We start from the raw sequence: 24,512 nt of genomic DNA, 5'->3' as shown, positions 1-24,512 counted from the left end.
CTATGCTAAGAGTCTTTATGAGAGACCTCCGGGGAGACAGATAAAAAAAAAATCAAAGCTGTCCTGACTCATTCCATGTCAAGGATCCTAAATTGAGAAAATGCCTCCATTATATTGGGCTGTAGGGCATTTTCTTAATTAGTGATTGATGGGGAGGCCCAGCCCACTGTGGGTGGTGCCATCCCTGGGCTGCTGGTCCTGGGTTCTATAAGAAAGCAGGATGAGCAAACCATGGAGAACAAGTCAGTAAGCAGCACCCTCCATGGTCTCTGCCTCAGCTCCTGCCTCCAGGTTCCTGCCCTGCTTGAGTTCCTGGATCATGAACAGCAATGTGGAGGTGTAAGGTGAATTAACCCTGCCCTCCCCCAAGTTGCTTTGGCTATGGTGTTTGATCATAGCAATAGAAACTTTGACTAGGACACCGAGCTAGGAGCTAGAGCAATCATGTCACCAGCCAAGAGATTCAGGATTCCTGTAGGCTGGGACCATGGAGCCTTGGGTTGGGCATAGCCCTGTGGGCCCTCGGCTTGGTCTCCAAGCTTCCAGCTTGCAAGGACTATCCCTACTTTGTAGCCCGGACTCCCAGCAGCCCCAGAAAACGAAGAAGCAACAGGGATGTATCTGGCTGCCAACGTGGACGCTCAGGACTCATCTAAGCAGCCAAAGCTTGGGTTCCGTTTCTTGAGGATAAAGCTGGGTTGTGTGGGGACAAAATGGACATGAGTTCTCCACTCTGCTCAGTGTCAGCAGTGGGGGACATCTGTCATGGCAGGAGCCCTCTGAAGCCTCTGCTTGGCTGCCAGGGCCCCGAGGCAGTCCCCTTGTGCCTGCTTTGGTGACGTCTCTGGGGTCCGTGACTCAGGCCCTCAGAATGGTTCTCCACAGGCCTGGGCGGCTGAATGGCCAGCTTTTCAAAGGGATGCAGAGCAGTGTGGGAATGTCTGATGAGGGAGAAGAGGACATGGCCTTCCAGGTTGTCCAGGAGGCTGAGCTGTGACCACTGGGTTTAGGAGCCAGGGGGCTGCACTCATCTGTGGAGCTCACTGGCGGGACAAGGATGGAGGCCATACCGTCTCTCCACCCTGAGCTCCTAGGTTCACGCAGGAATCAAGTGTTCTCCAAACCCGAGAGCCTGAGTGACAGGAACAGAGGGGCAGGGGCAGGGCCGGGTGGGCTTTGACTGAAGAAGGCAGGCACGGACTCAGTGTTCCTGGGCATCCCCTGGCTGCTGCAGGAAGAGATGGCTGCCAGGGCACGGACTGTGCAGCCAGTAGCTCAGGTCCAACCTAGGTTCAGCTTTCCAGGCCAGGCAATCACACAGCAATCTGAGGTAGGCCAATGGTTGCCACATGCAAATAAATATCACAGTGGCCCATGTGCAAATAAAACTTTATTGACAAGAAAACAGGTCTAGGGCCAGACCTGGCCCAGGGCTGCAGGCGTCTGAGCTCAGTAGGATGTGCCAGCCAGGGTCAGAGCTAGTTAGATGTCCCCTCCTGGAACAGCACCCTACCTCCACAGGATCCTGGCCATGTCCCCGCCAAGGCTGCCTCCCCTTTCCTCCCCAGAGCTTTCGCCTGTCCCAAAGTCTTTTATGTTTCAAAGAGGAATGGAAAACAAGGGTCATCTGCCCCACCTGGCTGCCTGCCGCTGACATCCCTTTGTGGGTACCCTCTAGGCTTCTACCCACAGCCTCCATGGCTCCTGCCCTCCTCCGTCTGTCTCCCCTGCAGCCCACCAGCAGGCCCCTGCCCCCACCCCTCCCTCTGTGACTCTTGCTGGGCTCCCTCTGCTTGACTCCAGGACCTTTGCTCATCTGTGGCGCTAACTAGCATGGGAGGCAGACGGGGGCTGGGCTACTGACAAGCAAGGGGAGCCAGGGAGCCCTGGCGTCCTGTGGGGACACTGACTCAGCCCCGTGCCACTGGGGTAAGATGGAGATGTCTTGCGGATGGCGTCCCACCTCCTGGCAGCCCCTGCATCCAGACCAGGACACGCTGTTCCCATCACCCTGGCTAAGGAGCCCTCCATCCTGAGCCCATCTGGCCCTGGCCAGAAATGAGGACACAGCCGTGGCCAGGCGGGAATAGGAGGTGCTCCAGGGCTTTAACTGATACTGAACTAGAGGCCTGAGACTGAGGCAAAAATACGACATCCTTCATGTGGGGTGGGGAGGAAAGGGGGGTGCGAGGTTTGTTGTTTTGTTTTGTTTTTGCACAAAGTAAAACCCAGGCCTCTGTGAGGAGTGTGTGCAGGGCTCTGCAGAGCCCGCGAGGGACGCAGCCCGAGACCTCTGTGGCCCAGCCTCTTCCTCTAGGCCCAAGCTTGGGCCCTTTTTATCTCTTTACAATATAAATAGAATTTCAAAGTACACATGGACACGGCGGCCACTGGGCACTCAGGAGAGGCCCAGTCCCTCCAAGTACCCAGCAGGTCCCCAGGCCAGGCCTGTCTGTGCGGTCCTCTGTCACTTACAGATGAGCCGTCCATCCTGGGGACGGACTGAGGCGCTAGGGGGGCAGTGGCCTCCAGAGAGACAGAGCTAACCCACAGGCAGCGCCACCCGTGCAGTCTGGGTCCCTGTCTCTTGACTCCCGCTCCAAGGGAAGGTGGCCCCTGCTTCCCCTGCCTCAGCCGCAGAGGCTCCTCAAGGGTGAAGGCTCACGGAACCCCAGGCCACAGCTGTGGGGCTCAGTCACCTTGGAAGCCTGGCTCACCCCTGGGGACAGCTGCCATCCCAGGCAGTGGAGGCAGAGTGAGGTGGGCTCTGCATGGGGGGCGGGGGGGCAGGACGGGGAAGGGACGCACGCTCCTGCAGGGCCCACCCCCCCAGCAGGAAGCAGAAGACACCACAAGCAGCCACCACACAGGTCACTGTGCCCTGGGCTGTCATCCTCCAGGGCGACACCTGTACAAAGTACCTCTCCACCTGCTCAGCAGACAGATGACATCTGCAGGCGGCAGACAAGGACGAAGCTTCTCTCTCCTCGCATCTCGGTTGTGAGGAGAACGAGGGTTTCCGCTGTCAGTTTTTAAAGCCACAAATCTAGAAAACGGGCTGGGGCTATGCCCCAGCGTCCTTGGCTGGCGTCTGTCACAGGAGGCTCTGGGATGCCCCGTAGCACCTTTAGGAGAAAAGCACAGCCAGGCCGGGTCCCACGGAATCGCTGCAGTCCAGGGACACTGGCCCCTCTCCCTGAGTCCGGCCATGTTGGATCCTGCTGGTCCTGTTGCCCAGGTAGGTCCCGCAGTGGGGACAGGAGTGGGCGGCATCTAGAAGGGTGCCCCAGGTCGGCCCTGGGCCTGCAGCAGGCTCTCCACGAAGGCCAGGTATTCTGGGCTGTGCCCTGTGTCCTCCGTGGTGGTGGCCAGCATGGTGGCCACCCGTGGGCGCTTAGCAGCCTTCACATCCTCTCCAGAGAAGCTAGGCTCCTGTGGTGTGCCAGTGCTCAGCGACTAGAGACAGCGGAGATTGTTGTGGAGATCAGTGTAAGGTTGTCACATTCATGATGCTGTGCAATGTTGTTTACTGATACAAAGATGTGCTGCATTCTTTTATATTACATTTAATTCAGTAAAGCATTGTTACTGTGTAAAGCTTGCCTAAAACACCTGATTTTTCTGTTAAAGAGCTGAATGGCCAATAGCTAGGCAGGAGGGAGAACTAGGTGGGGCTGCCAGGCAGAGAGAATAAAAAGAAGAAATCTAGGTTTAAGAGAGGAGCGGGAAAAGGAGGAGAGGAGGACACCAGGAGCCAGCCACCCAGCCACCCAGCCAGCCACGGAGTAAGAAGGGAAGGAAGATACATAGAATAAGGAAAGGTAAAAAGCCCAGAGGCAAAATGTAAAGAGAAATGGGATAATTTAAGCTAGAAAAGGTGGCTAGAAACAAGCCAAGCAAAGGCCAGGCATTCGTAAGAAAGAATAAGTCTCCGTGTATTTATTTGGGAGCTGGGTGGAGAGTCCCCAAAGAGCTATTAAAAAAAAAAAAAAACAAACCAAAAAACAAGAAAACAACCACAGAGATGAGATGGGTCAGGCTGTCGCCCTGGCAAAGCCCCTCAGGACCACGCTTGCCACTGCACCCTGACTCACACCCAAGGTGTGGCCCCCACTTGTCCCGAGATCTGCAGACTCTGCAAAGTAGACACCTGTCCCCTGGCTGAGCCGAGTCCAGAGTCGTGAGCCCTGATGCCTGTGGTCAGTGCCGGGGCATCACTTATGGCGAAGGAGGAGGGGGCAGCCTGTCTGGGACAGCATCTTCCACGCCCCAGAGGGAGGTGCCCAGGACACTTACCAGCCGGGACCGCACCCTCTTGGGCAGCTCCTCTTCTAGGGTGAAGATGTCCCCACGCTTCACCGTCAGCTGAGACCCGTCCTCAAACTCCACCTGCAGCAGCAACATGGGGTCTCAGCATGGGGAGGGCCCCAGGGTGCTGGCCCCATACCCACCAAGAGCCCAGAGGTGGCAAAGACTCAGGCACCCTGGGGTCACAGAGCTGTGGACAGCTGGCCAAGCCCGGGGCTGCCAAGGTCCTGAGCAGGCCCTGGGTGGCAGATGGCTGACATGGGTGAGACGCGCCTTGGCAGCAGCGCTGTGGCCTCCAGGACCAGATGCCAGGTCTGACTGTGCAGAGGGCAGGGCACAGGTCCTGGACGGGGGGCTCAGGGGGTCCCCAGGGTCCTCAGGACCTGCTTTCCTCAACTCAGAGTGCAGCTTGGCGTACCACCCCAAACAGACCCCTCCTCCAGAAGTGATGCCCAAGGGATGGGTCAGGCTGCTGGGCTGGGAGGTGGACACCATGGGTGCTCCAGCATCAGGCCATCTTCCCTGGTGACAGCAGTGAGGAGCCCAAGTGACCAGAGGCCTACGTCCAGCCTGGCCTCCTGGCTGGGTGAAGTCAAGTGGTGGAGGCCAAGGCTCCTCCGGTGCCTTTGAGGGGACACTGGAGCAGGGGTGAGCAGGGGTGAGCCTGGACAGGAGGCCTGCTGGGAAGCAGCTGGACTGCACAGTGTGGCTCTGACAGTCCCGTACACTGAGAGTCAGGTTCCCCAGGAGGAGGGGAGTTCTGGAAGGTGCCCACTGCCACCCATCTGTGACACTCCAAAGGGCAGGCTGTGTGACCACGCCCCCAACATTCTGAACAGCTACCGCCCTCAGTCCAGGCTGTCTCCTTGGGCTCACACAGGCTTCTGGAACTATCTTGAGAGGAGTGTGATGGACAAGTGAATACACCCATCCCCTGGCTGTTGGGCTCCAGGGTGGGGTAACCCGGCTGGCCTCCCGCTTTGTGCCAGCATCTTGCTTGGCCACACAGCGTGCTGTGTGTGTCCCCAAGCTGCCTTGTCTGCAGGGAAGGGATGGCTGGGCTGGACCCGTCCCTCCCGTCCTGTCTGCCCAGGTGGCTCTGCGCTTCCTGTTGCTGCTCTGAGACCAGGAGTTGCTGCACAGTTCAGGCTGCCAGCTCCACCCCAGGCTGCTCTGGGGGTAGCTCCCCAAGCCCCACCCCGGTGCGGGGCGTCCCCAGCCCTGGCCTCCACGGCACAGGTAGCCTGTGTGAGCACTGACATGGGGTAGGCTGGAGGAGTGAGTGTCGCCGGAGGGCCGCTGTGAGGCTGCTCACCTGGTAGATGAGGCTGGTGGCCGCGGAGATGAACCTGGCTCTATACAGGTTGCCGTCTGTCCACCGCAGCTCCACCAGCTCGCCCTCAGGAGGCGGCCCCAGCCGCAAGCAGTCTCTGCTCTGCAGGAAGCACATGGTGAGGTCCCGGTGGACAGGCCGGGGATGCCCGCCCTGCCCCGCCGCGCCCCGCCCCTCACCGTGATGCTCTCTGGATACAGGTTGTCGCTGTAGGAGCCGTCATCGAAGTTGACCTCGTAGAAGGTCTGCGCGGTACTGCCAATGACGCGACAGCGGTAGTACAGCCCGTTCCTGTTCTTGGTGATGACGACCTGGCCCAGGGACACAGCGCGCAGGAGCTGACCCTGGGGGGGAGGGGGGAATGGCATGTGTGGGCGGGGTTTTTCCTAAGTGGGCGAGGCCAGGTGGGCAGGGCTAGCCCACATGGGCGGGGCCCCTCACGTAGCCGGGACTCTGGCCTCAGCACTCACCCCAGGGCCACCTGCTCTGTGCTTGAGGCAGGTGATGGACACTACATAGGGCCAGTCGTCGGGCTCCATGAGGACACCAGCTGCATGTGCGCAGGTCACGTGGAAGGACGTGGAGCAGTGCTCGTAGGAGCACTGGATGCAGGCGCCGGACACCTTCTTCATGCGCTTGCGGCAGTACACACACTTCTGCAGAGGATGGGGTGCAGGGTTACCAGCAAGGACAGGGGGGAACCTTCCAGTTCAGGTGGGAGTCGGGGACAACCACAGGCCAGGCCTGGGGCTTGATGGTATCTGAACCCAAATCACCTCATCTCAGGCCTCCTCCCTGCAGCCCAGAGCTGGGTGTTTGTGTGTGTGTGTCCTAGTGCGGGTCATCGGCGTTTTAAATTGTCAGGACCCAGGATGCCGAGGCCACATGATGGATTTGTAGTCAGCATGCCATCCACCTGAGCCATAATGCTCTCATTAAAAGGCGCCCAGCTGTCAGCCCCTGCTTCGGAAAGGCTCTGAGGCCATCCACTGGGCCCGCTCAGGTGGCCTGCACTTGGGCTGGAACATGGTGCCAGGCCCCTGGACTTGTGACCCTGTCACCGGCCACGGGGAGCCCCGGCTCTGGCTGTGAGGCAGCCCAGTCCCTACAGGGCTCCGCGGCAGCCGTCCACCCAGTGTGCGGGCAGCAGAACACGTACAGGACGCTGTCCACGCCCCTAACTGAGGGCCTGGCCTCCGCACTGGTGTGGTGCTAAGTGCCCCGAGCAGAGGCTACCCCAGGGTCCGAGCTGAGCCATCTCCATCCCCTCATCCCCTGACTTCCAGATGCAGGAAGCCCCCTGCCCCAGGCCTCGGACACAGGTTAGGCGCCCACTCGCTGCAGCACAGGCCTCAGGTGGCCACCTGCGTCCCGGCCCCACTCAGCCCACACCCAGGGGCACGAGAGGACGCTGGGGCAGGGGGTTGCCACAAGACAGGCCTGGGGACACCGATGCTCTCCAGATGGCCTTGGCAGTCCACTCTAGAGGTGCACTGTACGTGGGCAAGCACACGTGGACCTCTGACGCCCTCACAACCCTGTTACAGGGGTGTGTGTTCATTAACGAGCCAGAAGAGGCAATACTCCCAGGAGCCTCAGCGTGTACAACATGGAGTGCGTTCCTCAGATGCTCGGTGACCCGGCTGGAAATGGGTCAAGCAGGGGCCAACAGTTCTCAAAGGAGCTGGATCCAAGCAGGTGCCTGTGTGCGGTCACGAGGGGACCCTGAGACGGTGGAGAGGGGCTGTACAGAGGCTCAGGATGCACCGTGTCCCTGTGCCCCGACGGTGGAGGAGGGCTGCATGCCGAGGGCGGGGATGGGGACCCCGGAAGGGTTCCTCAGTTTCACAACCGTGTGACAACCCAGTGTGCTTGTGGCGTGCATGCAGAGACAAGAATGTATCTGCTTCTGACTGTGGCACCAGCATCAGCATCACGGCCTCTAAGATGCAGGGGCGGGCAGGTGAGCCTGGCCGCTCAGCCATGTACAGGAAGGAAGGGGGGGGGGAGCTGGAGAGCTGGCTCAGCGGGAAAACACTCGTCAGCTCTAAGGCCACGGGTTTGAACCACCAGAACCAGGCCAAGCCGGACTCCTGGGGTGACGGGAGGCGGAGCTGGGGACCTGTGGGAGCTGAGTGGCCAGGGAGCTGGGCGTCCGTCCACACGGACAGACCCCACCTCAAGCAGGACGGAGGGCAAGGACTCACACCTGTGCTTGTCCTCTGGCTGCACAGGTGTCTGCACACGTGTGCACACACACAGGGCACACTGCTGTGTCTGTGACACAGTGGAGGAAGATGAAGCTGGGGATGTCACTCTGGGGGGTTAGGAGTCCAGCACAGACAAGGCTCCTCTTCCCCAAGTCGGAGAAAGCAGGCACCACGGAGGGGCAGGCTGGGCGGTGGGAAGGCTGCAGCGGCTGCATGCTCTGGAGGGATGGCTCCCATGCAGCACGAGCATGCTGAGCTCAGGCACTAACAGTGTCTGGAGCGAGCTGGGACACCTGTACCAGGGCTGCGGGGCTGCACCTGGGGCCGGTGCCCTGCACACTCAGAGCTCCCCGGCCTGCTGCAGGGCTTCGGTCTGGAGAAATGGCAGCCCTGGGCTGGGGCTGTCTTCCTGGGGTCTCTTAGTCCACCTCAGGACTACGGTTGGTGGCCGCAGCCTCGGGGACCTACCAGTTTCCACCGCTGCTCAGGGATGGCACTGACGTCCACAGGGTTGCGCTCAATCACGTTCAGGAACCGTACCTCGGGGACTGCAATGGCGCAGATCACGTGAATCCACCTGAGAGGTCAGGGCAGGGTCACAAGTGCACTGCTGACAGTTCCGAGGGCCAGCCAGGCTGGGGGTGGGGGTGGGGGTGGGGCAGGTGAGGCTTGTGGGCATTCAGGACACTGCTCCCTCACGGTGGGTACCTTGCCTCTCTCCAGCCTCCAGAGAAGCTGGGCAGGGAGACGGGGGGTGGGGTGTGTGTGTGTGAGGGGCAGGGCAGGGCACACACCTGTGCTCCGTGGTCGTCTGCAGCGCTCCCCCGCGGAGGTTGCACAGACAGCATTCCTGGGGGACAGAGCAACAGGGTGAAGTGCGGCCACCTCCACTGTGCGCCACCCCACCCAAGGGACACCCTTGGGATAGTGAGTGTCAAGCCCCAGCCTCAGCACAGCTAAGATCAAGACCACTGGCCAATGGACGCCTAGGACCTCCCAGGCTTTAGATGCCACCCAGCACAGGTGAGTTACCGCAGTCCAGGCATGGGCCGCACACCGGGAGCATGTCCAGCCCTCCTTGGCCAGCTCAGGCCGGACACCGTAGCAACCTGGAAGACAGCGGAGTGCTTGGATCAGACCAAATCTGTCACCCCCCACACCTGCAGCCCCCCACACCTGCAGCCCTCCACACCTGCAGCCCTCCACACCTGCAGCTCCCCACACCCGCAGCCCCCCACATACCTGCAGCCCCTCACACCCGCAGCTCCCCACACCTGCAGCTCCCCACACCTGCAGCCCCCCACACCCGCAGCCCTCCACACCTGCAGCCCCCCACCTGCAGCCCTCCACACCTGCAGCCCCCCACACCTGCAGCCCCCCCCACCTGCAGCCCCCCACCTGCAGCCCCCCACACCTGCAGCCCCCCACACCTGCAGCCCCACACCTGCAGCCCCCCACACCCGCAGCCCCCCACACCCGCAGCTCCCCACACCCGCAGCCCCCCACACCCGCAGCCCCCCACACCCGCAGCCCCCCACACCTGCAGCCCCCCACCTGCAGCCCCCCACACCTGCAGCCCCCCACACCTGCAGGTCCCCACACCCGCAGCCCCCCACACCCGCAGCCCCCCACACCCGCAGCCCCCCACACCCGCAGCCCCCCACACCCGCAGCCCCCCACACCCGCAGCCCCCCACACCCGCAGTCCCCCACACCTGCAGCCCCCACACCTGCAGCCCCCCACACCTGTATAGCGTAGCCTCCTGGTCCAGAACCCTGCACAGTGCCCTCCTGTCCCCAGAGCCCCTCACGCCCAGTTGCTGTGCAACACTCACTGGCGTGGACCTGCAGGCAGCAGTGGGCACAGGAAATGAGTGGGCTGGTGCCATCCTCGCCGACATAGGAATTGGCAGGCAGTGGCTCCGTGTTCTCCCCACTCGAAGTGAAGCACATCTCAGGGATCAGTGGTCGTGTCCTCTGGCCACTTTTCGAGGGTGGCTGGACAGTGCTGTCCCCCGGAGTGGCCGGGATCTCCCGCTCTGTCTGTACTGACTGCAGAGGTACGGCCATCAGGAGGTCACAGTGAGTCCCATAACCAGCTCAGGGCCACAGGAGCCTGCTGCAGCTCCCCCTCACCTAGCCTCAGAGTCTGGGCTGTTCACAGCTGCTCTCCCCTGAGGCTAGGGCTGCAATGGGACTGAGTGGGACAGACGAGACGGCAGCCACAGCATCAGCATGGGGAGGCCCAGCTCACCTGGCTGTAGGGGTAGAAGAGCGTACAGACGGCGCAGTAGGGCTCGTGGAGGGCGGCTGCCGCATTGAACTTCCTCTCAGCTTGGAAACTGGCCGCCTTGTTCTTCCACTGCAGCGACAGCAGGGACTTCAAGGCCTCGGGGTCACTCACATCGTCCTCTCCTGAGAACAGGAAGCCTTCTGTGATGGATGGGGGGCTTGAGTCGGAAAACAAGGCCCCAGGGCGGCAGCACCCCGCGGCGGCGGCACCACCCCACTGCGGCCCCACCCCACTGCGGCCCCACCCCACTGCGGCCCCACCCCACTGCGGCCCCACCCCACTGCGGCCCCACCCCACTGCGGCCCCACCCCACTGCGGCCCCACCCCACTGCGGCACCACCCCACTGCGGCACCACCCCACTGCGGCCCCACCCCACTGCGGCCCCGTCCCTCGTCTGCACGGCCCTGGCTGGTACTTGGTGGGCTGCATTCCTAGCTTGGAGGGAGGGGCTGGTTTCCCTCCATGGTTCTCCTCAGAGCTGAACCTAAGGCCTGGACCAAACATGCCACCCTCAGACACAGGCTCCTGTCTGTGAAGCTGGGCACAGTGCTGCCCACCTGCCTGGGAGCCTCAGCCACAAGGCTGCTGAAGCCTGGCCACCTGTGCAACAGCCTGGCCCACCTGTGCAGCAGCATGGCCCCCCTGTGCAGCAGCCTGGCCCCCCTGTGCAGCAGCCTGGCCCCCCTGTGCAGCAGCCTGGCCCCCCTGTGCAGCAGCATGGCCCCCCTGTGCAGCAGCCTGGCCCAGCTGTCAGCAGCCTGGCCCCCCTGTGCAGCAGCATGGCCCCCCTGTGCAGCAGCCTGGCCCCCCTGTGCAGCAGCCTGGCCCCCCTGTGCAGCAGCCTGGCCCACCTGTGCAGCAGCCTGGCCCCAGATGGGCGAGAGGACAGAGGGAGGGACAGGCAGAACTCACTCCATTCTCATCACCTTACACCTCCAGCCCTAGGAACTCCTCGAAGTCTGGGACCCCTGCCTAGTACCCAGCCTGCTCAGCCTGGGGAAGCCTCACACAGCCAGGGCTGTGCTGTGTTTGGGCCCTGCCGGCTGCCACGAGACACTCAGGGTAAGGAGCTGGGGGAACCCTGCAGCCCAGGACTCCCCAGAACGCCTTCTGGGGAGAGCTCAGGGGGGAGGCAAGAGCCTGTCACTCCTGTGGTGAGGTTTTGGGGTCCTGGGTGATTCCAGAGCCACCCTGTGAGCACAGTAAGGCACGGCGTGGAAGAGCAGCCAGCTCTCAGACTCTGCTAACAGCTAAGGAGGGGCTGAAACCCACCGCCTGCACACAGGCCTGCTCCACCTGCCCTGCAGCCAGCAGACTCTGTACCCAGGGCTCAACCAGCAGTGGGGAGGCCCCGTGGGGCTGCCGCCTGCAGTCACCAGCCCCCACCATCCATCCGCAGCCACACCCTAAGCTGGCATCTGTGCCGCCCAGGGGACAAACCCTAGATGCCTGGTTCTGCGAGCGCTGGTGAAGCTCCTGTGCAGAACTGAGGGGCTCTGCCACAGACCATTACCATGGCCCCAACACACTGCGTCCTCTGTCACCACTGTCTGCACGCTGCACCCTGTCACCACTGTCTGCACGCTGGGTCCTCTGTCACCACTGCCTGCACGCTGCGCCGTCACCACTGCCTGCACGCTGCGCCCTCTGTCACCACTGCCTGCACGCTGGGTCCTCTGTCACCACGGCCTGCACACTGCGTCCTCTGTCACCACTGCCTGCACGCTGCGTCCTCTGTCACCACAGCCTGCACGCTGGGTCCTCTGTCACCACTGCCTGCACGCTGCATCCTCTGTCACCACTGCCTGCACGCTGTGCCATCACCACTGCCTGCACGCTGCATCCTCTGTCACCACAGCCTGCACGCTGCGTCCTCTGTCACCACTGCCTGCACGCTGCGTCCTCTGTCACCACTGCCTGCACACTGCGTCCTCTGTCACCACTGCCTGCACGCTGCGTCCTCTGTCACCACTGCCTGCATGCTGCGCCCTCTGCACAGGTGCTAGCACCAGGCCTCGGCCACCTGTCACAGACCCTGGCTCCCTCCATCTTCCCACTGAGACGCTGCACGCTGCAGCCCATTGCTTGGCCGGGGAGTGGAACTATCAATGGGTCTTGTGATCTGGGCCCTCACTAGTCACATCAAGTACTGGTGGGATGGTGGGGTGTGGTGGACGCCCTGCAGGCAGCAAAAAACTGGGGTGGTTAAAGGCATGGGAGGTGGGCAGTGGTCTCTGCAGATGTGAAGGAGCAGAGAATTCTGTGGTGAGTTTCCCGCAGCCTGGTGACGAGGGTGCCACAGTGTTGGAGGACCCGACCCAAGGGACCGGATGGGTGGACACGGCACCTGTGGAGGGCTGGCCTGGGCCCCACGCCAGTGCAGGAAAGCAGCATGGGGGCCGGGGCCCTGCTCACCTTCATCACTGGAAGCCTCCTGCTTGACCACAGACAGTGGGGACCGTGTGGGTGGCCGACCCAGGGGGTGACGACGGCTCTTTTTGATTTCCACCTTCAGCTTAGAGAAGGAGGACGGGGCCTGAAAGACACAGTGCTATGAATGCTGGACCCTGTCACCCACAGCGTGCACATGCGCACTCACGTCCACTCCTGTCACCCACAGTGTGCACACGCGCACTCACGTCCACTCCTGTCACCCACAGTGTGCACACGCGCACTCACATCCACTCCTGTCACCCACAGTGTGCACACGCGCACTCACATCCACTCCTGTCACCCACAGTGTGCACACGCGCACTCACGTCCACCCGTCACCCACAGCGTGCACACGCGCACTCACGTCCACATCTGTCACCCATAGCGTGCGCACGCGCACTCATGTCCACATCTGTCACCCACAGCGTGCGCACGAGCACTCACGTCCACATCTGTCACCCACAGTGTGCACATTGCACTCACGTCCACTCCTGTCACCCACAGCGTGCACACGCACACTCATCTACATCTGTTACCCACAGTGTGCACATTGCACTCACATCCAGTGTCATCCACAACACACACACTGACTCCAGTTGCTACCCTGGCATCCAGATGCTACACACAGCTGTGGGCAGAGCCACAAATGCACCTGGTGGCCATGAATCACCCACCTGCGCACTGCCGGCTTGGGCCTGGCCTTCGTCTTCCAGTCCCAGCTCCATGGGTGCCAGCTGAGGGTGGGCAGTGCGCTCCCGGTCCCCATCGGTGGTGTTGGTGCGGGGAAGCACATACAGCATGGGGATGATGGGCCTCGGCCGCACCTCTGCCTCCTCACCCGGTGCCCCAGGAGGCACCACATTGAGGGGTGCTGGTGGAGGACCCCCCTCTGCGGCCATGGGGCCCATGGTTGGAACCGGAGACTTGGGTGGGGGTGGTGGCCTCAGGCCCTCCTCGGTGGGTGACAGGGTTGGTGGGGCAGGCGGCAACAGGGGTGACAGGGGGCTGGGGGTCTTCTTCTTGCTCCGGGCCTTGGTTGGCCGGGGCTTGCCTCTGCCATCCTCTGGGGAAAGAAAGCACCATTTAGAAGCAAGTGGAAGCAGACAGAAGCAGGAGACTATGGTCTGTGGCGAGGAGATCACAGCTGGCTGGGGACTCAGTATCCCCAAAGCTTGGGCAAGTTCAACCTTCCAAAAGTGCCCAACACTGGGCCACTGCACTAAAAGAGATTCCTGAGCCGGGCAGTGGTGGCACACGCCTTTAATCCCAGCATTCAAGAGGCAGAGACAGGAATTCTGTGAGTTCAAGGCCAGCCTGGTCTACAGAGTGAGTTCCAGGACAGGCTCCAAAGCTACAGAGAAACCCTGTCTTGAAAACAAAACAAAACAAAACAAAACAAAACAAAACAAAACAAAACAAAACAAAACAAAACAAAACAGAAAAAGACAATCCTGAGGTAATGTAGAGCTGCAGCCTGCCATCCCAGCATTCAGGATGTGGGGGAGGTGTACAAGGGCTAGCCTGGGCTCATAATATTCTGTCTTAAAAAAATAAAGGGAAGGAAGAAAGAAGACAGGAAGGAAGAAGGAAGGAAGGAAGAAGGAAATAAAGAAAAGAAAGAAAGGAAAAGAGGAGAGAAGGAAGGAAGCAGGAGCCTTTTGGAATAGGTCTCGGAGGGGAGCTGGGCTCTCAGAAGTGGCTGTCCCAAGCTGTGGGTCCTGCAGGCCAGCGCAGGTCTGGGGAGGTGCGGATAACAGATCACACCGCTACCAAAGAGGGACCCAGCAGCAGAGGGGCCTGAGGACCTCCCAGGTGGTAGCCTCTGGGATGAGGGCTGGAGACAGTTCCTGACAGGGACATGAAGAAGAGGGGCCGATGGGACGTGTCGCTGGTGGTACTTTAGTTTGGTGCCACGATGGCTGTACAGCACATCACTTAACCAGGGACAGATGGCGGGGACAGAATGATCAGGGCCTAGTCACTGGTACCCTGACATCCAGGGGTTAAGATGTCACCTGAGGGTATTAGGGGACTATATCCTGCTGTGAATGGCCTGAGTGCAACTTGTGTTTTAGGAGCCCTGGGCTGAGTGGCTTGTGGGTAACCTGGCACCTGTCCCGTCCGGCCAGGCTGCTGATGGGAGAGGATGGGAAGGAAGCACACTGGAGTCAGGCATCTGGAGTAGGCCACCTCTGTGTGCCACACCCTCACAGCTTCAAGGCCAAGGCTCACTAACCCGGATGACAGCTCGCACTTTGCTGGGTCTCCAGTGCATCAGAAGGATGGCACCACCAATGCCTAAGAGACTTGGCCCCAATCTGCAATGGGACATGGAGGGGACAGGTGGGGTATCCCCCAGCCCCAGGACAACAGACCCCCTCACTCCCATACTGGAGCAGTGTGGTCACCAAGGACCAGGATGAACCCCACAGGATGTGCTGGGGTTCGTGGACTCAGGGAAGAAGGTGCTGAGTACGGCCTCGGGGATCGCTCCTGTGACCACGGAAGCTGCTGTGGAGTGGCCACGGTGAACACGGCCCTTTCACAGCCCCCGACCCTGGGCCACAGGCTCCTGCCCTGGTTTTCTTAGGACCAACAACAGCTGTGGACAGCTCGGCATCTCCGGACTCTGTATGGCCGTGAGACAGCCTGGAGCCCTGAGCAGGAGAAGCCCAAGAAGGGGACCCCAAAGCTCATCGCCTCGCCACAGACCCTCAGTGGCCACATCAGTGGGAGCACACCTGCCCGGGGTCAAGGAGAGGGACCGAGGGTCCCAGCCTGGTCCCACTGGAGTGCTGGGGTGGGAAGCCTGGTGGACAGTGCTTCAGGGGTGACCAGGAGCTATGGCCAGCTGCCCCAACACGCCTGGGTTTATCAGCCTGCCTGGCTCAGGGCCACAGGAGGCTGAGGCAGGCCACACATCTACAGGTGTGGGCCCTGCGCTAGCTCCCGAGGCTGGGCACACGTGGAGGGCACAAGGCATTCTGCCGCCTGGCTTGGCTGAGCCAGGACTGACCCGTCACGGCCCTGGTGAGGGTCACCGCGCCAGCGCTGACCCGTCATGGAATCAAGTCCAGCTGTGCTGCTGGGGGAGTCCATCATCCGCCACCACCAACTCAGACAGGCTGTGGGACATGGGGACAGTGCCCAGCACCCTGTCCTGAAGGCTAGGCTGGCTCCCTGTGGCACACCCAACCACAGCCCTCAGAGCAGCAGAGGCCCTGCTGTGCCATGGCCACTGTGACCATTTCCAGTCGCTCAGGTGACAGCCAGGCCTCCAGATAAGTGGCTCAACTGCACAGGGGAAGAGGCGGGGGTGTGGCTGTCCCCACACAGAAGACAGAATAGCAGATGACAAGAGCATTTGATCCACCCTTCCTGTGCCCCTGACTGACCAGGTCAGGGAGATGGCCTCTCGACCACTCAGAAGACCCTTGCCACACTGTCCAATTACAGTGTGGATATGGGGACATGAGCTGTCACCCCCACAGGCCACCCTGTCCTGCCAACAGCCTGGGGTCCCCGCTCTGCACATATAGACCCCTCAGGGGACACATCATGCTCCAGAATACATCTTAGAGGTCACCAAAAGACATGGATGACTTGGTGCTGAGGGCAGTCTGGTGTCTTCACAGGAGGGGCATGAGGCAGGTTTCCCTGATGACAGAATGGCATGGGGCTGGCATTCCTTGGGCTCAACCACTCCTGGATCCTACACTCTGACCAAATGTCAGTCACAGTCTGTGGACCTTAGATCCCTCACACGAGGAGACATGGCCCAGAGGCCCACATGCATGCCCCACCTTAAGGACTTGGAATTGATGGGCGCGTGTGACCGTGCAGGGTGACAGCGGGTGCCCATGATGCACAGAGCTCTGGCTGAGGGCCTCTTGGGAAGTCCCAGCACCCTCTTTCTCCACACCTATAGGAGAGGACATCCTAGGTGCCATGTGAGTCGCTGTCCAGCAGGAGACACGCCACGTCTGCTGCCTGTCACCATCCTTGGTGGACCCAGTCTCTGCTGGAATGCCCTGGCAAATACCAGGTAAGAAGTGCCTGCTCACCACAGTAGAGGCAGCCCACCCCAGATGGAGGGCCACAGCTATGGCAGGCTGAGCTACATGGCCATGGTCTGGTGTGTCTCTTGTGGCCACCCCACTGACTACTGGGGTGCCATGGATGAGACCTAGTCACCTCCATCTGCTCCAGCAACCTCCTGCCTAGCGGTTCCTCTTTCTCCTCTCTGAGGAGCAAGGCTTCAGATGCCAGCTGGACGTGCTGACTATCATCCACGTGTTCCACAGGACAGACACTGCTTCTACTTTACGGTGACTTAAGGTCAAGGAGAACCCTTAAGTCAGTGGTAGTGAAAGCCCCCCAAGACAGTCACACCCTGCCCTGGGGCCGAGGCCACGTCACCTCCCATAGCTGAAGGGACTCCTTAGATAGGATGAAGCCAAGGACTCTGAGGTCACCACAGGATCCTCAGAGGAAGCAGGATGAGAAGCAAAGAGATGGGGATGCCACTCTGCTAGGTGAGTCAAGGGGACCACCCTCTCCCTCACATCACACTCAGGAATTGGGGGGCACCTGACACCAGATCCACAGGGAACAGACACACACTTTAAGGTGCCAAGGTCCCATAACCAGTTGCCTGGCTATAGGGACTCATATACAGTGTGGAAGGTGGAAGCAGGGAGCCCAGGCTAGACCCTCAACACACTGCCTGCGTCTTGTGGCTTCTGCGTGTATTTGTGGCTATTGCATCACTCCATCCCTCAGCTCCTGAGGAACACATGTGGCCGTGACGATCACAGACAATCCAGAAGGACACAGGGATGTCCCAGCGTCTCCACTCCTGCAGCCCCCTGGCGTCCCCCGCTTCTGCAGTAGCTTGCTATCGCCGTCACTCCCAGTGCAGGGCAGAGCAAGGCCTCGTGCATGCCAGCAGGCACCCCACACCTTGCCCCAACCGTGATCAGGCATCTAGCCTGGAGCCCCTGGATCTGTGGCCATCAGCTTCTTCCTGTCAGCCTTAATTTGCAGTGTGGCTGGTTCTGACTGGTTCTTATTGGCTGGGTGGGAGCTGCTGTCCACCAGTGCCCTTGCTCATCCACAGTGCCTGCAGGTCCTGAGTCTCTGCTGCAGCCCCAGGGGTCAGTCTGTGGTCACATTACATTGTGACCACCCTGCTTCCCCTTGTTTGGCCTTTCTGGGCTGGAAGACCGTGTCATGGCGTGCTGTGGAAAGGTCTCTGTAACTCTCCCCAGCAGCCAGTGGGAATCTGAGACGCTGTGTTGATACACACCGGTCCCTGGCCTCACACCCCTGCCAGAAAGGCTACAGAGGGAAGCCCTTCCCTTCCTCGGGGGCAAGGCTGAACTGAGTGGAGGCCAGCGGCAGGAGTGAGGCACACAGGGCAGGTGGGAGGGCTGGGACACTCAGGGCCAGACTGCAGCTCACGCCCCGTGCACAGGCGCCTGAACAGCCCGCTACCACCCTGGGCCATGGCGCGGCCAGGCCAGCAGGAGCAAGATAGCAAAGCAGGACCCAAGGGACCCAAGCCCACGCTGCTGGCACTGACCTTCCATGCATGGCCCGGCCTCGTGGCTCTGTGAGGGCAGCATTTCCTCATCCTCATCCTCGTCCTCAGGTGTGGCCTCCTCCCGGGAACAGCCCCCAGCCTCGTCCAGACCAGCCACCCCAGCCGCCGCCTCCCCAGGAGACTTGGAGTCTTCGGGCTTGCACTTCTTGGGCTGGCTCCGTCTCCGGTGCGACCTGGAGGAGGGCACTGGTCAGGCAGGGGGGAAAGGGAGGAGACTGAGGTAGTCCAGGATGGGCAGGGAGGAGGGCCAGGGAGGAGCAGGGCTGGGGTGAAGCAGGTGATGGTGGCACGGGATGGGCAGGACGCTGTGGACTCGAGGGAGATCACTTACGCCGGCCCTGGCCTCCTGGTCGGCTCCCGCCTCCTCTCTAGACTCGGCCTCCTCTCCTCCTCAGCCTTTCTCCAGGGTCTGTTCTCCTTCACACTAATTTGTCTAGAATGTAAATTTCAGGGTTTTCCTCTGGCTCCGGGGTCCTCTCTACAGCCCTTCACATGGGGCTCCTAGGCCCCACGCCCAGCCTGAGCACAGGCACGTGCCACCCTAATGACAGCAGGGATGGCCCCTGGTGCCACAAACCGGCTCCACTGCATGAGGGGGTGGGGTGAGCATGTGCAGCAGGGGTAGAGGCAGGACCTCCCCCACTAGCACCTAAAGCTGCTTTGACTGACAAGGGTGACCGTCTTCCTGCAGACCTGTGTCCCTAGGGTCCCTAGCCCAGTTGCCCTTACCCATCACAGCCCCTCAGTGGCCCAGAGAGCTGGGAATGCCCAGCTCTGGGTGGTGGCCTCTAAGGTTCTGACCACGGCCTGCCCTCCTTTCCCTCACTCCTGAAACACCCTGACCAGGGCAGGACCCCTCAATGAATGTGCAAGCCCCAGAGATGACAGCAGGCAAGCAGGTGGCATTCCGAGGAGGACACAGGCAGAGGCGAGGTGTGCGTATACGGTGGCTGCGGAAGGACGGGCTGGGGACAGGCAGGAGTGAGGGGCAGGAGGCACTGACGGGAGAGAGAAGGGAGGTTGGGGACACTCCACCCCTTCTGCTCTGGGTGGGCAGCCCCAGCGAAGGGGTGACTTGGAAACACCGAGTCAGGGAGGAAGCGCAGTGGCTCAGACCCTAACTGTTGCCCCCAGGGTCCAGGGCTGCTCCTGGTGGCTCCCAGCTCCAGACAGCAATCACAGCCTGCCAGCAACTCACTGGGCCACAGCTTCCTGAGTGGCCCTGACCCCACTGTGAGCCGGTCCTGGAAGCCACCCCAGGGGTCCACCCGGCCCTTGCACAGCTGACTGGGACACTCAAGGTCTCACACCACATTATTTACAACTGAGCACAGCAGCCTGCCTGTTCCCATAGTCACAGTGCTCAAGGCTCCAGGAAACGGGGCCTTAGCCCACCTGTGCCCCACACCAGAAAATAAGGGACCCAGGACTCAGGAGTGTATGCTGCACCCATCCAGAGCAGGGAGAGCCACTGTATGCCAAAGAATAGCCATGCTGTATTATGACAACGAGCTGGGACCCAGTCTTGTGCCAACTATCACATCCCACACTGACACCCCTCCCAGAGACAAGGCCTGACCTCTATCTTTTCCTCTGCCGCCCGCCCCCACCAGGCCTAATACACACAGACATGGCCACTCTTCTATAACAGCTTCCCTTTAGGCAGCCCGTGTTCTCTCCCATCTGGTGACCCTGAGCTGGGGCAGCCCGACTCTTGGGGTCTGCTTCAACCCTCTTCTATTTGATGACTAATACTTCTTGGCATCTCCAGATGCTCTGGGCCCCCTCTAAGCCCCTAAGTAGCTTGTCACTGGCTCCACGCTGGTGACCCTGGCACCCTGCCTGTTCTAGATGGCATACGTCGTTATGGCTCTGGCAGGGTGAGCCTCCGTAGGCCTGCAGCAGCTTCCTCAGGAAGAAGTGCCCTGTGGAGCTGCAGGGCTGAAGCTGTCTTTCCCGGGTCTGGCAGGCGGTCAGGCTGGGGGACCCTGGGAGGGGATCCTTGCTCTGCAGCCTTTAGCCTCATGCCAGGATCTCTCTGGAAGCTCTGGGGACCGCCTGCTGAGGCCGGGTGAGGGACCCATGGGTGTGTTCTACCTCATGGGTGGCCATCACCCTCCCCAGGACCAGGCTGCACACAGCCACTGTCTGCTTCTCTGAGAACTCACTGGAGGCTGGACTCCTTCCTCTACCTCTGTTCGGCTTTCAGCACCCACCTTCCTTCCTTCCTTCCTTCCTTCCTTCCTTCCTTCCTTCCTTCCTTCCTTCCTTCCTTCCTTCCTTCCTCCCTCCCTCCCTCCCTCCCTCCCTCCCTCCCTCCCTCCCTCCCTCCCTCCCTCCCTCCGCTGCCTGGTGCTTCTGCATTCCCCTGCAGCATCCTGGGCCAGCTGTGGTGGCTTTGGAATCTCCTTGAAGGCCGTGTCTGCCCATCCTGGCCCCTGGCCTTGTTTTGAGCTGGCATTAAGGCTGCACTGGAGGATGTGTGAGGGGCTTGCTGACGAGGCAGATGGAGGAAGAGGTGGGAGGCTTCTTGGAGACCATCGTTATGATCAGAGTCACTAGCTGGGAGCTGTACTCAAGATGCCAGTCTTGTGCCATGAGATGAATGGCATGTCCCGGGGAGCAGGCCTGGCTATGGGGGCGCAGGAAGGAGAGGCTAGGACTCCTCCACACCAGGGCTCCCCCTGACCTCCTCAAAGTTCTGGCCCAGGCCAGTCTGCTCTAGAAGGGCTCCTGCTGCCCCCTCAAGCACACCCCAGTGGGATCAGCACGTGGCTGAACTGGGTATCATTCTGCCGTTTTTTAGAAGTCAAGTGCTGGTATGTGAATGACACAAATTCTTCTGAGATGAAAGCAGGTGCCCTGGGACTTGAGTGACAGGCGTGTCAAGGAAGCCTACGGCCTTCACTGAGAGGCATGGCACACACGATAAGGGGTGACAGCTGCAGACACATGGTGACCTGTGCCCACAAAGCAGCCAGACTGCCCACAGGCTCTAGCTGCCCTCAATTTGCTCCATTCCAGCCACTAAGGCAGATCTATGAGTGTTTAAGATATCCCCTGGGAAACTGAGGTACATTCTGGGGTTCAGGAGACATTCGTGAGGCCCTGGCTGTGAGTGGTTCTGGACCAGCAGATGCCTTGAGGCATGGGCCGACTGGTGTTGAGGTCAGCAGGCTGGGGTGCCACACTGTGAAGCACCAATGCCTCCTGACCCCAACATGTACACAGCAGGCCAGGCTGGCTGAGGACTGTGGTCAGCTCACCTGTCAAACTGTTGCAGGAGACAGGAGACTGGGAATGGGGACAGGGTGGGCACAGGACAGCGAGAGCTTAGGCCTGTGCTGAGGGAGCTCCGTGCAAGCGTCCAGGGGCACAGAAGGGCGACCCTCGTGTGGTGAGGAGGCCAAGTACAGCTCTGCTGGTCTAGAGCAGCTCCCAGCAAGGGGCCAGTGGGGAGTCTCGTGTCCGGGGTTGTGACGGGGACACTGCACAGAAGGCAGAGAGGTCAGGATGCTCTCAGCTCCTGCTGACAACAGTGGCCCCAGGCCCTCGTGTCTCAGGGAAGAAGACACGTGCTCTGGCCCCACTCTGAAGCCCTGACGTGCCTCAGTTTCCCCAGGGGAGTCAAGCATGGGGACGAGGCACAGCTGGGAGAAGCTGGTACATGCTCACTGCAATCTCAGCACCACATGCCATGGACCGTGGCAGCGGTCTCCCGCAGAGACCCGGGACTTCACAAGAAACAAACAGCTCTGGCCTTGTCCGTTTCAACAGCTTTACAGGAAATCATGTCCTTGGGAGTGGGCCTCATTGGCTATCAACCACTGCTGCATTAGCACGGCTTCCGGAGAGGAAGGATGGGGTGCTGCTTGGGGAGGAAGCCCGTGAGAGGATGGCTGGAGGCGTGAGGGGGGCAGGTACCATGGGCCACTTCCTCTGGCCACAGGGTCCCATCTCTGGATGGCCCTGGTGTCACTGTGGTTCTGGAATGGGATCTGTTTACCGGTTGCCTGCTCAGCTGACCCATAAGCCCAAACACTGAAAAACAACCATCATGAAATCATCCCAAAATCCTGCAGGCACACTCAGGCCCCACCACAGGCTGTCATCTGACTGCTAGGTGCTGCCAGAATCTGCTACGGAATGTTCTAGAACCACAAACTGCTCTCCAAGAGAGGAGGACACAGAGCAGGAAGTGGGTGGGTAAGGCTGCAGCACCCATTCTGAGGTGTCGAAGAGGACATGGTGAGGAAAGGCTTCAGACCACAGGTGAGCACCCCAGACACAGTCCCCATGGCCTGTCTGCAGAGCAGTACCCCATGACCAGGGCTAAGGCAGCAGTGACCGCGAACTCGCCAGGAATGGAAGGTGGCAGGCCGCCCACATCACAGCCAATACGGGTGCAGGCTGCATCTGGTTCCAGAAGACGCCACGGGTTCTGTGACACTTGGAGGCCATCCTAAGGGCAGTGTCTGCAGGCCAAGGCAGCAGCTGTCTGGTCAACGGTGGTGGCTCCTGAGTGGCAGCCAGAGACTGGCCTGCAGGGTGCAGAGTTCTTGGGCCCCCCTGGCTCTTCACAGGCAGACAGCTGGTTCCATGCAGTCCCACCACTGTGGCCCTAGCTCAGCTCTAAGGGCTGTCCTTGGCCTATCAGCAGCTCACACCCCTGAAGCGCTGCCCTGCCGGAGGCAAGGAGTAAGATCGCCATCCTGGAGGGAGGGAGGAGTGGGCCCAGCCGTGCAGGCCTCCCTCTTAGACCTCGGAGCCAGCTCACTCCCTCAGCCTGCTACCTGTACTGCAAATGCTACAGGCAGCGCTCAAGGCTGGAGCAGCCCTGCCCAGGTCCCCAGTCACAAGCGACCACGAGTGGCCACACTACTGTAAGAAGAGGCCAGGAGGGTCCAGTAATCCTTAGGAGCATGGCATCTGGTATGGGCTCTTGGCCATATGAACGCTTGCAGGGGACCTGCCAGCTCTCAGAGCTGCAAGGGTACCAAGATTATGTCACCAGGGGAAGCAGCAGTGAGCTGTTCATTTGGATGCCCAGACCCCTCCTGTTATAAAAGTGGAAATGCGAGACAGACAGAGAACAAGAAAGAGGAAGAGGGAAGGGGAGGAAGGGGGAGGGCGCTGGGAGGTGGCCACTCACCTGCGCAAGAGCTTGGCCTTCAGTGAGGCCCGTGAGGCGCTCCAGGAGCTCAGCTCAGGGCTGCTCAGGGCTGTGGGCCGAGTGTGGTCCAGCACAGTGAGGTCGCGGCCCTGCTTCCACTGCTCATAGCGTTCGGGCTGCAGGATGCGTACGAACACATCCATGGAGATCTTGACCATGTCCTTGCGACATGTGCACTGTGGGGACACACACACACAGGCACTGAGTCTCATGCGAGGCACCTGGCTCCCATACTGCAGACAACTTGGTGCGAGGATGGACTGCTAGCCCAGCGCTTTCGTGGCCCTCACCACACTCAGGCCAGACCAAGAAACCCCCAGATGGAATGCCCATCAGTGAGTGGATGCCCAGTCTTGCCCAACAAGAAGCAAAGAGAAAGGTGGACACAGACCCTTTCCAGAGGGCAACATGGTCTTACAGATCAACCACCCAGGACCAGGCAGTCTGGGTGCCATCCTAACAGGCCCAGAAGATGCTACACAGGACTTGAACAGATCCAAAGCAAGGACGGGCAGATCCAGACAGTGACGGAGCAGTCAGGGCCTTGTGCTCACTCCCCAGGCTGAACACTTCCGGTCCGTCTCCTCACCCAGCGAGGTGGACACAGGCCTCTCTACCCACGGGCTGGCCCAGAGCCGAGCCCTGGCCAGCAGCTGACACACTCCTGGCTTTTCCTGAGGGACTGCGGGCAGTGATGGCGCAGATAGGGGGCTTCCTGAGCCCATTCCACAGCAGCTGTGGCCGTCTGGGGAAACAGGTGAGTATGACAAGCCCTTCCCAGTGTCCCCATGAGGACATGTCCCGCAGCTCCTGTCCCTCGTCGCTTGGCGGTGGGAGTGGGGGGCTTGGGATCTGTCTGGGCCCAGCATGCTGAGCGAGGGGGGTATTTATGGCTGAGTGGGAACGTGCAGGTTAGTGGCTCTGCAGGGCCTGGGCTGGTCGGCGGCGGCCACTAATAGCGCCCAGGTTGCACATTCCTGGGCCTGGCCTCCCCAAGCCCCCATCAACTGCAGATTAAGGGATCTGTGCCAAGTGGCTCAGCCATTGCCTGCCGTCAGTAATTAGCAAAAGCACCTGAGTGCTCCCACGGGGTCCACAGCCACCGCCACAGCCAGCATCGACTCCATGGCCAGCACCAGCGGCCAGGATAGAGCTGC

At 60.8% G+C, this 24,512-nt stretch overlaps 1 protein-coding gene across 4 annotated transcripts in view; it reads right to left on the bottom strand.

The window, feature by feature from the left end:
* Nucleotides 1-1,372: 1,372 nt before the first annotated feature.
* Nucleotides 1,373-24,512, bottom strand: part of Kdm4b (lysine demethylase 4B) — an 89,690-nt gene continuing 66,550 nt past the window's right edge. The window contains exons 10-24 of one of the 4 annotated variants that reach the window (XM_076558671.1): nt 23,335-23,531; nt 18,514-18,615; nt 18,162-18,355; nt 13,252-13,640; nt 12,560-12,680; nt 10,105-10,283; nt 9,686-9,902; nt 8,884-8,960; nt 8,646-8,701; nt 8,320-8,428; nt 6,112-6,297; nt 5,821-5,985; nt 5,624-5,743; nt 4,297-4,389; nt 1,373-3,456 (exon numbers count right to left, since the gene is read on the bottom strand). In XM_076558671.1, coding sequence (XP_076414786.1) covers nt 3,274-3,456; nt 4,297-4,389; nt 5,624-5,743; nt 5,821-5,985; nt 6,112-6,297; nt 8,320-8,428; nt 8,646-8,701; nt 8,884-8,960; nt 9,686-9,902; nt 10,105-10,283; nt 12,560-12,680; nt 13,252-13,640; nt 18,162-18,355; nt 18,514-18,615; nt 23,335-23,531 — 2,388 coding nt within the window. In that variant the 3' untranslated portion in view covers nt 1,373-3,273. The remainder of the gene's footprint in view (nt 3,457-4,296; nt 4,390-5,623; nt 5,744-5,820; nt 5,986-6,111; nt 6,298-8,319; nt 8,429-8,645; nt 8,702-8,883; nt 8,961-9,685; nt 9,903-10,104; nt 10,284-12,559; nt 12,681-13,251; nt 13,641-18,161; nt 18,356-18,513; nt 18,616-23,334; nt 23,532-24,512) is intronic. The other 3 variants (XM_076558672.1, XM_076558673.1, XM_076558674.1) reach the window with 3 other exon arrangements.

The sequence above is a fragment of the Peromyscus maniculatus genome, chromosome 22 (genome assembly GCF_049852395.1).
Source record: "Peromyscus maniculatus bairdii isolate BWxNUB_F1_BW_parent chromosome 22, HU_Pman_BW_mat_3.1, whole genome shotgun sequence".
NCBI classification, from domain to species: domain Eukaryota; kingdom Metazoa; phylum Chordata; class Mammalia; order Rodentia; family Cricetidae; genus Peromyscus; species Peromyscus maniculatus.
Note: the sequence above shows the minus strand (reverse complement) of the source record. Positions and strands in the feature narration are given on the sequence as shown.